At 39.7% G+C, this 17,623-nt stretch overlaps 1 protein-coding gene and 1 long non-coding RNA gene across 5 annotated transcripts; one reads left to right on the top strand and one right to left on the bottom strand.

Moving 5' to 3' along the window:
- Positions 1 to 854: 854 nt before the first annotated feature.
- LOC106955875 (adenylate cyclase type 8) lies at positions 855 to 17,426 on the bottom strand. Of its 4 annotated transcripts, none has more exons than XM_015046306.1 (22): positions 17,340 to 17,424; positions 16,931 to 17,096; positions 11,056 to 11,264; positions 10,022 to 10,756; positions 9,615 to 9,764; positions 9,322 to 9,452; positions 9,046 to 9,157; positions 8,644 to 8,771; positions 7,661 to 7,819; positions 7,332 to 7,566; positions 7,059 to 7,229; positions 6,826 to 6,926; positions 6,228 to 6,429; positions 5,825 to 5,917; positions 4,596 to 4,756; positions 4,410 to 4,491; positions 4,133 to 4,291; positions 3,466 to 3,612; positions 3,210 to 3,302; positions 2,849 to 2,963; positions 2,117 to 2,319; positions 855 to 1,756 (listed from the first exon to the last, which is right to left on the bottom strand). In XM_015046306.1, the coding sequence occupies exons 3-22, from the start codon at positions 11,227 to 11,229 to the stop codon at positions 1,541 to 1,543; spliced, it is 3,567 nt and encodes a 1,188-aa protein (XP_014901792.1). In that variant the 5' UTR covers positions 11,230 to 11,264; positions 16,931 to 17,096; positions 17,340 to 17,424; the 3' UTR covers positions 855 to 1,540. The 4 variants fall into 4 exon arrangements, with proteins under 4 accessions (XP_014901792.1, XP_014901791.1, XP_014901793.1 ...); XM_015046305.1 differs by lacking the exon at positions 17,340 to 17,424 and adding an exon at positions 17,199 to 17,307; XM_015046307.1 differs by lacking the exon at positions 16,931 to 17,096 and having other exon boundaries at positions 17,340 to 17,426.
- LOC106955878 (uncharacterized) lies at positions 11,183 to 16,844 on the top strand. Its single transcript, XR_001426665.1, has 2 exons — positions 11,183 to 11,270; positions 16,759 to 16,844. It is a non-coding gene; the product is annotated as an uncharacterized LOC106955878 (long non-coding RNA).
- Positions 17,427 to 17,623: the final 197 nt, after the last annotated feature.

Consider the following 17,623-nt stretch of genomic DNA (forward strand, 5'->3'; position numbering starts at 1 on the left):
TAGTTATGTGAAGGTGAGGTTACTGAGGTAAAACTGCACAAAGGCACATTCTAGTTACTAATTATATGACAACTAAATGCAGCTAGGTGCACTGAATTTTATTTAGGAGCATCATTTTATTTTTTTTGTATATTTTTTTGAAGATTTTTCTGTGTATTTCACATTTTATTACTCTACCATCTTTCTGTTTCCGCATCTTTCATTTATGTGTTCACACTGCGTCAGGTAATCTTTAACTGTTGTATATCTTTATTATTTAGTATTAACTCCTGTTGTTGTTCCCTAACAAATCTTATTTCACATCAACTAATTTGTATTGTTTTCAGACTATTTCACGTCTCTGTATTTTATATTCTGGGGGAAATCTGCTGGTCTGAACCTTAGTTCCTTAGGTCTTTAGCTATTATCTTTTGTGATTACAGTCTTTATACCAGCAAGTGAACCATCTTCGAAATAGACGATTGTCAGCGAATACCCGCGGTAGCTGCAGTCATGACTAATGGAGATGCAGAAAAGTCGAGCTCAGTATTTCACTAATACACAATACGATTTCTTTACACAAATCTAGTGCTAGTGCTCTGATAAAATTTAAGAGAAAAAAAAAATAACTTCTACATGTTAAAGGTATTGAATTTATAATCCACACTCTCATTTAAGATTAACCTTAAATCCTGAAGCAAATTTTCTGGAGGATTTCTTTATAAAAAATAATTTAAGACTGGTACTAAGTTGGAGGAAGAAATTACATAAACATTGAATTGAGTTTTAATAACATCTCAGTAGTACACAAACTAATATAAGCACAAAAAAATCCCCCCCAAAAATCTGAACAAACAAAAAACAGGAGACACAAATTCTCTTTTGCCCATTTTATTGGCTGAAATTATATATAAAAAAATAAGTACAATGTATATCTGTAAAATGAAAATAACTTTTTTCTTTTAAAAAACATATGTATATTACTTATTATAACTGCACAATAAGAGCACAAAATAGCAAGCACATACTTGATATAAAATATATGGTTATTTAAACAAATTACGTTCTTTGTACTTTCATTTGCAAGAAGAGAAGAGTTACATGAGTTTTTAATTCATACAAAGACAAAAAAAAAGAAAAAAAAGAGAAAAACCAAACAGGAGATAACATGAATACACATAATGTACCTGTTAACAGTACTAAATAGGTGAGCAACAAAGAAGTAAAAACATTTGTTCACAGTTTAATAGGCCATTTGAGCTGGCCTTATTGAGGTATTACGTGTTTTGGCTCAAAAGTCTGTCATCTAGCCAGAATATTGTTCCAGCAAAGAATCGTTGGCTTTTCCTTAACTAAACAAAATGGCATAAAAGATGTCTTCAAGTTCATTTCAAAGCAATGTTCAGAAAACACCACTCTGAACCTTTACCACACAGACTAAGAAGTCACAAAGGACTTCCCCAGTCGGAGGAGTGCAGAAAAAGGATTTTTGGCAAGTTTTTACTTTGTCCTGTAAGGAGAAACACCATTTGTGGACCATGTGGTTTATTTCTTGCAGCACTCAGCACTGCAGTTTGCAGGGGGTTAAACCAAAGTTCCCATTGGCTTCTCTCATCTTCTCCTTGTGCCTGGCCTGGATGAGGCCGTGCACCACTCCGGCCAGGGTCATGCGACCTCCCGCTCGGGTCCCTGAACACTTCTCTCCTCCAACTCTGCCCCTCTTGCTGCGCATGGTGCTTATGAAATATGTACGGACTTTCCCCTGGCATTCACTCACCTAAGGCATCAAGAGGAGAGGTAAAATGCATCGGATCGTTTTCAAGTCACAGACAAAGCAGTTTTCTAAGGTATATTTATTTATAAAAGCGAAGTCTTGCAAAAGTATTCATCACTTTTGAGGTTTATTTTTTCCTACATCTTATGTTAGAACCACAAATATTTGTGTATGCTACAGAGATTTCATGTTCAGTTCAAAATGTGAAAATTTTTTTTGTGAATATTGTCGCATAGTATGAAAGTTTCTGCTTTTAGAAAGCTCCTAGTGTGAATTCAAATATTTTTATACCCAACTGAGCCTGGAAATGACCTAAAATTGCCTTCACATGACTTACTGTCTCCATGAGTCACTTTATCTTACCCCCTTAATAAATATCTCTCCTCGAAGTTGCAGAACGAATCCCCATTCTGCCAAGATCTTGCGGGTGGCCTCAGGAACCTGGATGCGTCCGCTCACACCTGTGCTGTCCATGCGACTGGCCAAATTCACTGTCGATCCCCAGATATCATACTGGGGTTTGCTGGCACCAATCACACCTGCAATCACCGGTCCGTGGGCGATACCTGGACGAGTCCAGTGTTAATTAAGTATTTGGCTGGAGGTTTGTGGCCAAATGCATCACAACAAGGACATCACAGTTTCTTGTCCATAGCCCTCTAAGACCTTCTTGGGCTGCTTGGCATCTTGAAAAGTTTCAATAGAAATCTGGTGGCTTCTGCCAGAAAAGTGAAAAGCCGTCATCAATTGATTTAGCCAAATAAGTAAGACAGACATAAAGTGAGTCATCTTCCATAGTCATCTCAGTACTTAGGCCTAAGACTTATAGAAAACCTGTGGCATGAGCAGAAAGAGAGCATAAGATATGTTAGAAATGTCTTTAAAGGAAAAAGAAAAATAGGTGCTAAAAGACTAAACAATAAAACCCCAACTATTATTTCATGATAGTGTGTGGTGGTTTGTTTTCACCATAAACGTTTCTAAATTGTAAGTTTTTGTCTTAGCATATGGTAAAGTTGAGTTCATTTTTAGGCTTTTTTTTAGCTCTCTTTAACAGGGGTGAAAGGAGCTACATGTAGGGGCTCAGTTACTTACCCACACGCAGCTCAAAGCTTTGGGCAGAATGGTTGTTTATCTCTCTTAAAATCTCCTGCATCGCCAAAGCAAACAAAACCAGCTCGCTCAGGTGATTCCACTCATCCAACGATCCCTAGGAAAAAAAAAAGCGGACTGATGCGGGCCTGCGAAGCCAAGTCATGTACCAGAGATAAAAAAAAACAAACAAAACTAACTTAATCTGATGATCCAAGCAGTTATGTAGAACAGTGGAAAAAGTTTGTATACACTTCATCACGGCAATCATTCTGTCTTACTTTCTGTTTTTACTAAAAACAGAATGGAAATGTTGGAGTACCGATTCTGTTTTAGGCAAAACCATGAAAGTGTAAAATCTCACCTGTTTGTTTGGAGCTAAACCAGACGCCGCCATGTAACAGCTTCCGATTGTCTTGATCTTCTCCACGTAGTGGAAAAAAGATTCCTCCAATAGCTTGTTAGAAGAAATAAACAACAGAGCAAAAGCGTAACTTTTCACATCTATGCTTTGTAATTATTTCTGGATTTTTTATTTTATTTTTTTTTCGCCACGCACATAGCAGTTACTCCAAGAGGCAGACTAATACAGATCCCGTGGTCTCCTGCTGCATGCTCACCTCATCGAAGCCGGCTATAATCTCGTTCAGCAGTCGGAGGCAGTCCACTCCTTCATGTTTGACCTCCTTCTGCTCAAAGTACTCATCGAACCCGGCAACAGAAGCAAACATGACACCCACTTCATCGTAGGACTGGGAGTAAAGGTCCTACAGTGGAAAATTGTGGCAAACACATTAATAGAGATTAATCGATCAAACAGCTGGAGACCTGAAGCAACCGATTTTCCTCTGATTGCTGATTTTTCCTTTACTCATTAAATGGAACCAGTTTTGGTCAATAAGCACAACAACCGACAGTTTTTTGGTTTGTGGGGGGGGGGGGCGGCGTTATTAAAATTTGGAACATAATCAGCATGATCTTGTGATTCCTACATTTTTTGTGAAAAGTCATAAACATCACCTCTATCAAAGAACTCGCTGCACGTTTCCCCCTTTCTCAAAGAAAGTTTAGCCTTTATAATACAAAAGATCGGAGTCGGGTAAAATCTGAATAATCTCTACTTAAAAAAACAAAAACAAACAACAAAAAAACTAGACATCGGTATCGGCCAGAAAAAGCCCGATCGGTGAGTCTGCATTTATCATTCAGCGCTAGCCCAGGTTGTGCATTCACGGAATGGGCCTTAAAATGACTCTGCGGCCTCTGGGAAGAGATGCCACCCCTTGCCTCATCGTGTCTGCTGCGCTCCAGAAAATGCTGTGCGACATGCAAGGGCAGGATGTTGTGCAACAAACACTCGTTGTGTTCCCGCAGCTCCCTCATGTCCTCCACCTCCTGCTGAGCCTGCAGACGCCACAAGAAGTCCAGTCTGGCGGTGGCCTCCCACTGGAACGCAAACAGAGGCAGAGTCACCATCCACTCTGGAATGCAGGTTGGAAACATGAAGATGACTCGGCTACACACTGAACAGGGAATACGGAGAAAGCGATCAGCTCACAAATACCTGCCGCCCGTTGTAGAAGACAGCTACAATAAACATCGCCATGAGAAGAATGGAAATCCATTTTCTCCTGATATAGTGGGACCTGAAATAACAGAGAGGAATAAAAAAAAAAAGTTACAAATTCATCTTGCATTGGAATGGACTGGCTCGTTGGCAAAACGTAAAATCGAGCGAAAACCAACTGACCTGTGCTGGGCGTCGCTGCGTGTGAGCGTGACAAAGGCGAGGTGTATGAGGTAGGAGTACACCATCACCACCAGCAGCAACACCGCCAGCTTCAGCAGGGAGTTCAGGCGCAGAAACACGGCGCACGTCACCATGGCGACCACGCCGCTCAGCACGAAGATCTAAAGGGACGAGGAAGTAGCAGAGAGGATAGGAAGTTTTTAATCTAGAGTTATGTACAGCTCTCTCCACATTTATTGAAAATTCCGTTGGAGACGCGTAAAAGTCCTTCGATAAGATAGAAGCTAAAGCCTTTTTTAATTTAGTCTTGAATAAATATCTTCCTTTAAGTTAACCAGTATTTAGGAACTTTTTCTAAGTAATCCAGGACTTTCAGTTCCACAACAGTGTAAATGCAGTGGAGGACTTCTCCAACCCACCTACCATTACGTTGGCGGATTACATGAAGGTAGGATGGTAAACACAATACATTTTTTTTTTATAGTAGAGTCTTGGGGCCCCAAGATTACATAAAATAAATATTATTCTATTTGCCAGTCAGTTGTCTGGGAGAATCCCATGGCAAAAAAAAAGAAAAGAAAAAAAAAATCAAACAACTTCTGTCCTACCATCACAAATGTAAATAAACTCACATGACTACCACCCTGACAGGAACTAATAAAAATGAGGCTATTGAGATTTTCAAGAACAAGTCATATCTATTTGCCAACAAAGTTACCTTATTTCCTTCAATAAACACATTTTTTGTCTTCGCATCTGCACTTTTTGTAGCACCGTCGTACAAACACTTGGGTTGCATCTGTGCTGCAGCAAAGAGTGAATATGTGGGAAAGTAATTCACGCCCGCTGTTGAGCACAGTAAAGGATGTGTAATGCTGTGGGACTATTTCTATTCCAAAGCTCTGGGAAATGTTATTAAAGATCAAGACATCATGAGGTCCTTCAAGTACTAGACAGTTTTACATAAAAATGTTGTTGCCTTTGCCAAAAAATGGAAAGCTGGTCACTAAAGGGCGTTTGCAATTACCCAAATGTGATATAAAAACTGAAGAAACATAGAAGAGACGATGTAGAAAGAAATGTTGCACGTCTTTATCCGGAGGGTCAAAGAGTGTGGACTGCACTATAGGTTGCCTAGAAAAATACCTTTTTGAAAATGTGTTAAAGAAAATAAAATGTGATGTGACCAGTATGTGAAACATGATGAAATGAAACCGTTCTGTCTCTACCTCAGGATAGGCGCAGACGGAGACTGAATGTGAGCCTGGGCTCTTCTTCTCCATTATGTCAGCTTCTTCAGAGGCTGTTAGGACACACCACACCTAGATGCGACACACAACGTAAAAAAAAACGTTCACTTTCCGTGATCTGTTTGAATTATATTATTCCATATATTTGCAAAACAAAGTGCTGAACTGTTTTGGCTTCATTGCAGCAGGAGATCTGTGGCCACATGGTGGCAGCAACAAACAAGCTGTCATAATTTAAAATATGTACTATACTTGCGAACATACACGTGTCAAATAAATGCCTTATTTTAATAAAACTACAGTGTAAATCTGGCAATCAATAAAGCAGATGAACAAAAAGTGTGTTAATTTTCTCAGCCCTTGTGCAAATTCCAACTCTCACCAAGTCAGTCGAAGCCAAGCCAAAGTTGGCGACGATGGCTGTGAGAGTGAGGAGGTTTCGGGCGCTGTTGTTTTCGTGGATCCAGCAGCAGAACCTCTGCAAAGCGGCTGGAGTCCACTTGAACTCCTCGGCAAGGGCAACCAGCAGCAGCAGCAAGTAGGCAAGAAGGAAGAGGGAAAACTGGAGGACGGTGGGGAACAGTCTGCAGGTGGAACACCCAGCAGGGACAAGAGGAGGAAAAATGTTAATCCAGGACAGAAAATTGGACAGAATGGCAACACAATTTGGTCATTTCCTGTCATTCCTTCCCATGCATTCTGTATTTGATTGTTTTTATTTTTTTCACTCAAAGTTTTACCTATTTGGGAACAATTCTAAAAAGTATAATTTTGCTTGTCTTTTTTTTAGTTCTCTCTTTATCTCACAGCTGTTTTTTGAGACGTCATCATATGTCTTAAATGCTGGTAGTCTGTTAAACAGTCTGTCAAATATTTCTGCTCCATATCTTTAATAGTCTGCAACTCTAATCCTTCACGCTTCCTGCATTACACACACACACACAAAAAAAAAAACATTAAACAACTCAGCATCTTTCCACCTGGGAGTAGGGATGACGGCCTGGGCAGCCATGAGGAAGAGGAGCACGATGAAGGAGCACACCATGTTGGAGTTAAACATTTCATCTCTGATCTGGGAGAACTAAATACAAGAAAGTAACTTGTTTTAGTTCATTTAAACTATTTAGAAAAATCTGCGACAATCATTTCTTAATACTAAGAAGAAGTACTTTACCTCCATAGACTGATTATGAACTGCAACTACATGCTGTACCTTGTTCTCTATGTGTGGGTCTTTGAACACCAGGGTCAGAGCAGTGACGTGCTCCTTGCGCATGCGCTCACTGCTTCGGACCTCGATAGCGTGTTTGATGCGTTTGTTTATCTCTCTGGAGGTGCACTGCCATAAGCTGGGCAGAGAGCCGTTGGTGAAAGAGGCCAGAATCTGTAGAGGAACAACATCAAAAAAGACTGAAGCGAATAAAAGGCTAAATAACAAGCACATAAATGTAAACTCCTTGAATCTGTTTTGTGTCCCTACACTTACGCAGTTCATATCGACGGCACGACCAAAAGGGATCTCTGGGTTCCACGTCCGACTGCTCTTCTGAACTTTTATGGGCTCGGGATGGTGGTCTTGGTTCCTGCCTTCTTGAGGACAAATAAGGAAGGTGTCAATGTTGTGTTTTCGCAGAAACTCATTCCTGTCACGGCCGTGGCCGTCCTCCGTCTCGTATGTGGTTCCCAGGCAATCCAGGGTGGCCCTGGAGATGTGGATACGTCTGGATAAGTGACAAGAAACAAACACGGGTTACGCATCACATGTCAAACGCGACCATTCAGGTGCTTCTCTGTGCTTATTCATGGTACACCCACCCAGGTATTCCTCCCGCTTCCAGCTTGTTGGCGATGCTCACGTCCCAGGACCAGACATCGAACTGCCATTTCTGCAAGCCCAGCACCCCGCAGAGGACGGAGCCGGAGTGGATACCGATCCTCATGTCCAAGTCAAAGTTGAGCTGCTTCTGGACAAGTCTGGCATTTTTAAAGCAATTAAAGAAACTTTACTGATCCCAACAACTATAAAACTCACGATCAAACATCACCTGATACTGTTTTAGAATTTTTTAGAGGCATTTCCTTTTAACATCATCAGCGCCCCCCTCATAGAAAGGAGCAGAAGAGATGCGTCCTCTCTGTGTTCAGAACAGCTCTGTCACAGAGGTGCTCAGTGTAGGTTGAAAATTACATCTGGCATTTTTCCTACAGCAGCAAACTGAACTTGGTCTACGATGAACGATGCTGTCAGAGCACATTCTGAACAGCTCAGATGTTTTAAAGCACTTTATGTAAAAAAAAAAAAAAAAGGAAAAAAAAGTGTTTCCTCTCCTTCAGTAGGGTGTATTTGTATTTTTTGGACAAGAATCTTCCTCACTAATATTATTACCAAAATATAAGATCTAAAAAAAAAAAGAAGAAGATAAAATTACTTTAAAAGACAAGAATCAAATGAGGCACTTTTGAGGCCTTTCTAACATTATTATCAAACTTCTTTGTGGATTTTATGAAACTTCACTACTAAAATCAAGCCCACTGCTCACTGGGTACTTGAACTCGAACGGGGATTGTTTACTCTGGTCTGATTAGATGAGATAAAACATTAGGACCAAATAGATTTTAACTGCAAAGAAACTAGTTGAGCAAGTCAAAAAGAAGAAAGCATAAAAGATCCCAAAACTCTGAGCAATCTTGAGAGCCTGTTCAAAGGAACCAGCGTTTGTGTTTTCATTTATTCACACAATCCAGGTACGTAGCCTCATTGTATATCACTCTCTTTCTGTAAGGACATTAACTCTAACCGTATTGTGCTGATCATAGCCAGGCCCATTTCTACGCAGTAACGTGCATGGGCAAGCTGCGGCTCCGGTACCCCTGAAACACAATAGTAACAGTCTCCCAGTATCTTTATCCGCAAACAGTGATGCTCCTGTGATAAGATATAAAAGAAGAGCTTTTTAGAATACAGCCAGCAGAAAAATATATATAGTTTAAGCATTAGGAAGTATTAGGGCATAACACATGAGTAAAACAAGGTTAATATTTGTTCTTTAACTGCAATTAATTTGTTTTATTCCAGAGATTAAAAACAAGATTAGACGTCAATAGGTGAGCATTACAAAGAGAGAAGAAATGAATATGTAACAGATTGATTATTCTCAGATGAATATGAGAGATCGCAGAGAAATGATGCAAGCTCTAACCTCAGCAAGTCGGTCAAAGCGTCCAAAGAGCTCATTAAGGGTTAGAACCATTTCCTGGGCTGTCAGGTTTATAGACAGCTGGGTGAAGCCCTTAATGTCTGCAAAAAGGATGCTAGAGAGAAGACAGAAACAAGAATAGAATTCAAAGGACGATTTAAACATTTAATCACCTTTAAATCCTAATTTGCTTTAATATGGGTGGTAATCAAGAGGTCTACCATCGTAAAGGTCATGAATCGCAGATCCACAATCACAAACGCATGCCAGTCTAAGTACCTGACATCTTTGTACTGGTGGATGTAGATCTTATAAAACTCGTGGGGGATGAGTTCGTTCTCCATGGAGCTCATGTCAGCGATCATTTCTAAAGCAACAAAGCGAGGGAGGATTGACAGGACCAGTCGCTCCTGTGAGGCAACAACACGAGGAAGTAATCAATGACTGGTAATTCAAGGACAATCACAGGAGAAAAATGTAAAAGAATGATGTTATCTAAAAGGTTGAATGAAAATAAAAAAATTGAGAAATTAATAACGTGTGATTTATTTTTTTTTTTGTCACTTTGCAACCTGTCTTTGGTTCTCTTGCTCGAGTTTGAGGCGACCCTCAATGCAGCGCCGCGTCTCCAGAAAAACCTGCCGCTGGGCGTGGTCAGTCAGATAGTGGATGAACAAGCCAGCTGTGTTCATGCCCATGTACAGCAGGCCTTTGGCAAACACCTGGAATTAGAGTGTTAAATTTTATTTCAAACGATAAAATCTAGAACACTTGGATTAAAAATGATTGAAAGAAATAACTAGGCTAACAACAAGACGAAATAAACCCAAAGTAAGAACAAAAAGAGACAAATTTTATTTAGCCATTTCCCGCAACCTTGTCCAGCACACCTGAAACCCTGTTGTCATTTTTTTCTTGTGAGTTTCCAGAAGGATTTTCTTATTTTGAAAACTAATCGTTTCACATTTGCTTTACTTACCTTATTCAAAAGCAAAGCATCATTGTAGTGGAACCATATCTCCATCAAAATGTGCAGTATTGGGGTGAGGAAGCCAGCACACATTGCCCACAGCAGAGGTAATGGCAGCAGTGTGTATGTTGCAAACAGTGTGAACAAAATATACCATGATGGGTCTTTTTCTAGTCCATAGGCCAGGCCCCCTAGGATCTGTGTGGTCTGTGACAGCCAACTTGCAATGCCAGCATAATGGAGCCACTGTGGGGACATGGAGTCTTTGCAGGTTAACACTAGTATGCAAAGCGCTATAGCTAGCACCATGAAGATGCCAGTCAAATAGCCACGCAAACGATCCGTAACAGCATCCGGGGCCAGTGCCAGATACAGGACCAACATGTGGAGCTTAGTCACTGCATCGATTACATTGGTGACGGCCAGAGAGTTTCTCCTCTGGTGGGAGGAGTATCGCTGGTAGAGTTTCTCCAGATCGCGGGATTTGAAGGTGTGCCCCAGCATGGGTATGTAAACGCTGTGAACAGTGTTGCACCAGTGCACGAAGAAGTCAGCGTCGCTGGTGTAGTGCTGCGTTGGGACCCTGATGCTGCCGTGCGTGCTGGTGGAGGTTCGACTGTGGACTTTGAATGTGGAGGAGCGGCGTTTTGTGACTCCGCGGGAGGCCTTGCTGCGGATTTGTTTGTTGATCTCATCTATGTAGGTATCGGTCACAAAGATTTTGCGAGCTGGTTCCACACCCACCTGATGGAAAAAAAAAAAAGGAAATCAGTGGTTTGCAATGGAAAATGGCTTTACTAGAGAGAAAGAAAACATGGTTTTAAATGTTTTCTTCTCATTATATTTGGTCTACTTTTGTCATATTCTAAGGAAAGTGAATGAAATAACTGGCACATTTTCACGGTTTCGACTGTGAAGCGTCACGTGGAGGCTCTATTTTACTACAAGACTCAAATTGGGTGGAATAATGAATTAGCGTTACTCCACTCCAATCAACAACTAGAATACAGAAAAACTAAGGTTTAGATTGAACCGTGAATCACCTGAGAGCTGAGCTCTTGTTGGGTAATGATGTGTTTCACCGCGTTCTGCCACAGCATCTTTTTCCGCCTGAGCCCAGGAGACAGAGTGCCACTCAGACATGGAGGTTCATGAAGCTCCATCGGAGAGACCTGCCTGGTGTCAGCAAAGGTCACCATGGTGACCTGAGCTGGCATCACCCGTTGGGCTTAGATCAGCAAGAAGCTGCAGACTTGAGGTGTACCAGGGGAAAGGAGAAAAATCAGAAGTAAACATTCAACTTAATGAAAAATGTGATACCGTTTTTACTGCAACTACATTGGAATTTAATTTGCTCAAATCTGCTACATTTACATACCAAACTTCTTCAGAAAAATGGCTTGAATTAAGAAAAAGAATTTCTTGTCTTTTTGTTTTTTTTTTTACCAATTCCTATGTGCAGAGAAGCTTTATTTCCAGGATGCTAAAGTGTTTGTTGAGACACTAATGTTATTCGTAGACTCTTCAACTCAGACTCACACTTAACCTTTCTAATTGGATTCGGGTCAGTACTTAGAGTTGACTATAGAGAAGAACTGTTTTTGTTCTTAACCACTCAGCACTTGTCCAAGTTGTATACCTGTTTGTTGATATCTAAGCGTTATCCAAATACACGCAGGTTCCATCAATCGTAATCTGTCCTGGACCTCATGCAGCAAACCCATGTTTCACAGATAGCGTAAGGTTCCTAATCTAACATAAACCGTGTTGTTCATGTCTTTGGCTTTTAATGGTGCATTTGAACAACTGTTTTTCTGGGGTGGAATGATTATCCAATATACAATTTGTGTTGATTCATTCTTCAAAATATGTGCACAAATTCAAAATTTACTGGATGTAATGATGGTTCCTTGTGTCTATTTAGACATTTATACCTAAAAATACTTTACCAACTGTCAAGCATGAAAACACCAACCTTCAATTGTGCATTGCACAATCTAGGTGGAAAAATTGAAATGAAGGACTACTTCCAAATGTTTCAATATCACCTCAAGTCAATAGCCATTTGATTAAAACTTGGTCTTGCCACATGATAATTAACCCATGCTCACAATAATAATAAAAACAATTACTTAAAATTAAGCAATGAAAATCGGGCATTGCTTTTGATTCAAGCTAATGATAAATAAAGACAAACTATTTTTAAATTAGAATTGGTTTGGGACAAATAAAGCATGTTAATCTTAATCATATCTCACAAGCATATCAGTCAAACATCCACCTGTAATTATGCCATGGTCTTGGTGATACAATAAGCTAGGGTAGAGTTGCAGCTTAGTAAGGAACATGTAACCAAGTATTACTGGGAATGTATGTCTATATGAGACAAACTCTGAAATAAATTCCAACTTGTCATTTCCTGTTTTTAAGAAAATCACTGAAGCTGGTTGTTGTATCATTGCTAATCGGAAAAGGAACATGCATATCTGAACAAAGCTTTAGGATTTAAAGTGGAGCTTTGCAGCCCCGATGAGCCTTGATAGCACCCACTAATATTACCCACTGTAAGAGATATATTTAGTTCAGTTTTTCCACTTTCATTAAAACAATTTACTTTTATTATATCTCCAAAACTGCAACACAGTTTTAGTACTTATGAATAGGTAATAAAGGAATACATAATTTCTTAAATTAAATTCTAAAGATAACAAGGTAATGTTAATTATAGCTCAGATTTAGCTCTTGTTTTTATACCTTCTTCTACCAACTACAAAACACCAAGCATTTATAATCTACTTGATTTGTTTTGAGATTCCCGAGGCAGATTTGGATATGCAGCAAACACTCAAAATAACATTTGTTTGGCTCCACATGTTGACAAAGTGTGCGCCACGAGGAAGGCAGCTTTCAACTGAATGATCTGGTAGCCAGAATTAGCTCTGAGCTGGTTTATGGAGAGTTAAACTCCTCCAGGTCCTTCTTGACTGCATTCCAAGCCTCTAAAAGTCCACTGTCACCAATCTCCTTCTCTCTAAGATTATGTGTCCACACACACACACAACAGGCTGGATGTAAAAAAAAAAAATCTGTTTAAAACAAATACTTTGTCATCTGGGCATTTAAAAAAAATAAGGAAATAAAAGTGGGAACAAGCAGTTTGTCTTTGTGAATCGTGTTTAGTTACTCGAGTCTGTCAGTTACCAATACGTGTTTGTTTCAAAGTTGGAGTCCTGTATACTGTTTTTATAACTAGTCTGTATAATTTGTATCATGTAGAGTACTAACCTCTTTTGTTTTACATATTATGCCCCCACTCCTCAAATCCAGCATTTGTCCTAGGATAGATGTAACCAGCTTGTCATAATCCACCTCTGCTGACTCCATTGCACAGCAATTGTAGACAGATATCATAATAAAGATGTATCCCATACAAGGAAACGAAAAAAAAATTGTGTAAATCCTGAGGTAACGAGGACCCCTGCACTAACGTTATCTTCCCATCAAAGATGCGTGAACTCGCTCGCGCTAAGTTGTAGGTCACCACCTGGACGCTTTTGAAATGAAGTCAACAACTGCCACAGAGCGAAGCTGCGGAGTGAAGAACACTAAGAGGATTAATTAGTCAGCAGCCACTCTTGCTGCCCTGCAAAGCTGAGTTCACTGTCCTCAAGACGGGGCCAGGAATAAATGCAACACTCTCATCTATTTAAGACGGCACCGACACATCAATGAATCAAAACAAATCTATTTATGTCAATAGCATTAAAACAAAACCTTATTCACCACTCTCTTTCCATCCAGTCTTGTTCACGTATAGTTCGCTCCCACTGTGTCACAGAGGCGACGCCTCACACACACTGCTTCTGCCCCCTTGCTTACTGCAGGATCTGTCTGTACAATTACAGGCTGTATACAAATAAAAACACTGCCAAAAGGTCTTTAGAATCTGCCAGCGCAAAAAAAAAAAAAAACAGCCAGGCTGACTCACCCACCACCTCTGCAGCACCCAGAAGGGATTCGGCTGCATGCAGGTGCAAATGAAACTACCCGTTATATTTTCTCTTAAAACAGGTTGTTTTAAAGGTAAAAGCAGCGATTCATTTGGCTAATAAAGATGCCTCTTTAGGATTTTGTGTGCTAAGCCTCTGCTTTGTGCGTCATATAATAATAACTAATCCAAACCAATTTAAAATTTTACACATTGTAATAATAATCCAGCACTGTTTATGCCTTCTATGTAAGTGCCCCACTATTTCCCCCCCCCACATCCAAACTCTGGTTATTTAACTTTTATTACATATAAAAATCCATCTATCCACATTGCAAAACAATTGTGGAAGAATGTACTCCTAGTTTGTGTTGGTTTGTCTTGTGAAATAATAAAAAATGCATGATTCTAATGTTTCAAAATCAGACAAGGTTAAAGGGAGATGAATATCAATAAAAAAAAAACATTCACAAAGAAAAACTAAAATTAGGATTAGATGCTTGTGTCACAAAATATTGAACACAGTTTATCTCAACAGTTTGTGAAAAAGAGGAGATAAACGAGAGGGTTTGGTGCCTTGAGGTCTCCTGCGTATAATAAATAAAATCTGTATTATCCAGAGCAACAGTCCTGAGTATTGTGGAACACGTTTTCTCACTTGCCACATAATTCCTGCGTCTCGGTGTTGGTAAGCTGTTTAAAGTTTTTTAAACTGCTAATTGTTTCCAGGCAACACTCAAAGCCCCTAAGGCTGATCTAATATGCTTCCATCTGTCCCTGTGCGGCTGTGTTGCTGAAACCTTTCATACCGATTACTGTGCTTCTAAACATAGCTGGCCGTCAGGTCTGGAGCACGTAGCTTATACCACAACTGAAATGCAAACCATCGTCTTCTACTCACAAAGCAATGCAAGGCAGTGAAGAGCCTTTTGATGCATCTGTGGAGGAGGAGGAGAAAAGCAGCGAATATCGCGTTAGGATTTGAAATCTTCCGATTGTTACTGTTGATCATCTGCTTGCATTTAATTCACAGTTTCATTCAACGAGTGATACTGGTTTGGGCACAAGCCTAGATACAGCTTAGTGTTAAGACCAACTGCTTTGGATGCCCAGTAATTAGATAATTCTCATTTGCACCGAAGCCAAACCAACAACAGAACTGATCCTATGGCCTGGGAATCCATGCCAAGAATCTCACTGATACCAGACACACATCTATTTATGTACGCCGGAGTGCAACAATGATAACTCTTAGCACTTTTGTGTCCTGCATGCGGTACATTACATACTTCTGGGTCAAATTGCAGTAATCTCAAAGCGGTAACTTAGGAAGGGGGTGCTAGTAGTAGTTGAACAAAGCTCTATTTTGCTTAGATAAAGCACAGATTATAAATAGTAGCTATAAATAAAGTGTAGATCAATTGAGGACAAATCAGAGTCTTGAAAGGTCTATTTGAAGTAACAGGTTTAGCTTGATTTCACGGTCTTTCTAAACAGTTTTTGTGGCATTATCCCACTCACATTCACACAACTTTTCACACCATGTATTTAATTTAGATATTATTTCACAAATTAGTTTCAGGAAGTGTGACATATAATCTTGGCCCTAAAATAAAACAAGCCATCCTCCAACACATTATTTTGTTCTTTGAGTGAATTTAAGCTTTTACAACACTTTTGCCATTTTTTTTTAGTACTTTTGGGTTATCTTTTGTTTCTCCATCTGAATTCAAGCAATGCGTGCTACTTTCATAATAGGTAATAGCTTTTGTGTTTGTGGGGCTGTGTTAGCAGTGCAGTCACAGCCATAAAGTTGCCTAGAAAAGTCTGCAAATAAGTTGTAAAGATTTTTAGTAGTCACTTTTACAACACAAAATAATGTAATTAAACTTTAAGTTAATTTTACCAACCCTTAGCTTGCTGTTGCGCCATACTCTGTATATTTTGTGACAATGGATTGAAAAGCACACTGTGATATGTTTGAAGCTTGGAATATTATTTTAAAATCTAACCCTGCTTTAAACTTGCTAAACTTATGGCGTACTCTACAGTCTTCATCAACCTGCAAACTCACCGGAACACGAACCTCACAGAACTGCTGTACTTATTCTGGGAATAATTCTTCAGTATGAGGGTGTTGTTTAAGAGGGTGTTTTCAGAATTGTATTAATATTCACATAACCATGTTTAATAATTGTATGTAATATGTATTAGTATTCTGACGATTGTTATTTCTGTAACATCTTATTTGTACATACATTCAACTAATGAAGTCAACAGCTTTGTCAGACAGACAACACAGGATGTGAGCTAATTATGTTCAAACTTGATGACAACAAAGTGGTGTCCAAGGGGTCCCCTGGTGGGTTGTCACAGTTAGCTAGGCGTCATCTGCTCGGGGCTAAAGGGATTTAACGCTGGCCTGAGCCAAATGAATATTCCCCCTGGTATAATTTAACTTTAAATAACGTGGTCTTCATTAACTCGTTTCGTTGTATGATAAAGGCTTTAAGGATTTTGTTTTCGCTTAATGGTAAGAAACAGTTTTGCTGTCATTCATTAACGTTATAGTAGAAACAGCTAAGGTGTTAGCATGCTTAACAAATAGCATAAACAAACGTTAGGTTAACTTAGAACAGTGTTGTGTAAATAAGGGACGGGGTTTATATTTTGTTCACATATCATATTCACACTGCATAGCCACCAAGTCAATATAATCGGTGATGTTTAAGTTATAGCAAGGAAAGCTAACCTCTAGCAATGTATATCCGTTGTCATAACATTACTGTCCGAATTATCTTTTAAATTCACTTGTTGCATTTCAGTAAAGTTATAAGACTAACTCAAAAATTCATAGCTTCGACTAATATAAAAGATATTGCGGTGTTAGCTAAATTTGTTCACGCTCTAGCTAACTTTGGCATACTAACATTAGCAGGCCAAAAAAAAGCCGGCGGGTTTCCTGACTCTCGAAGCCCTGGCAGACACTCTTCCCAGAGCCGAGGTGCAACCCAACTTTCCGTCTGCTTGATTAGCAACGCCGCCTTGTGACTGAAGTCCAGCATGACAGGTGAGTAACTCTCGTCAACTTCACACCTGCACCAGAAATGAGTTAGATTTTAACGAATCCGCATGAAAAATATGTCATATAATTTCCATAAAAATATTTACTCAGCTTCTGGTGAAAGGAAAAAGCACCTATTCTTTTCGAGTATAAACTTGTTCCAGATGTGTGCATAATACAAGTCATCTCAGGACAAACTCTAGCACATTTTTTTCCCTGTACTTCTACCCACATCACATCCAAGTCCACATTCCATGAACTTCAAACCCACTCACTGAATGACAGTCCCACGGTGCCCCTCGTTCCCAGCCTATCTCCACCCTCTTCTCCTTGTGGTTGGATAGTGAGCTCCATTGTGTCTGTGAGATGTTTTTTAATGAGCGAGATTCACACTGAGCCTGGAGCTGCTATTGAAGGATTTGTTGCTAATCTCTTAGTTAATGCGGACAACTTCACTGTGCTAACATAAATTACGAAGAAGCCTCAGGACAGGGACATGCAAGTTGGTATTCATTAGAGATTGATGGTGTATGCGTTTGCTTTTGGTGGTTGTAAGTGT

This window comes from Poecilia latipinna, unplaced genomic scaffold, assembly GCF_001443285.1.
Source record: "Poecilia latipinna isolate Pla-1442-1.1 unplaced genomic scaffold, P_latipinna-1.0 Scaffold772, whole genome shotgun sequence".
NCBI classification, from domain to species: Eukaryota; Metazoa; Chordata; class Actinopteri; order Cyprinodontiformes; family Poeciliidae; genus Poecilia; species Poecilia latipinna.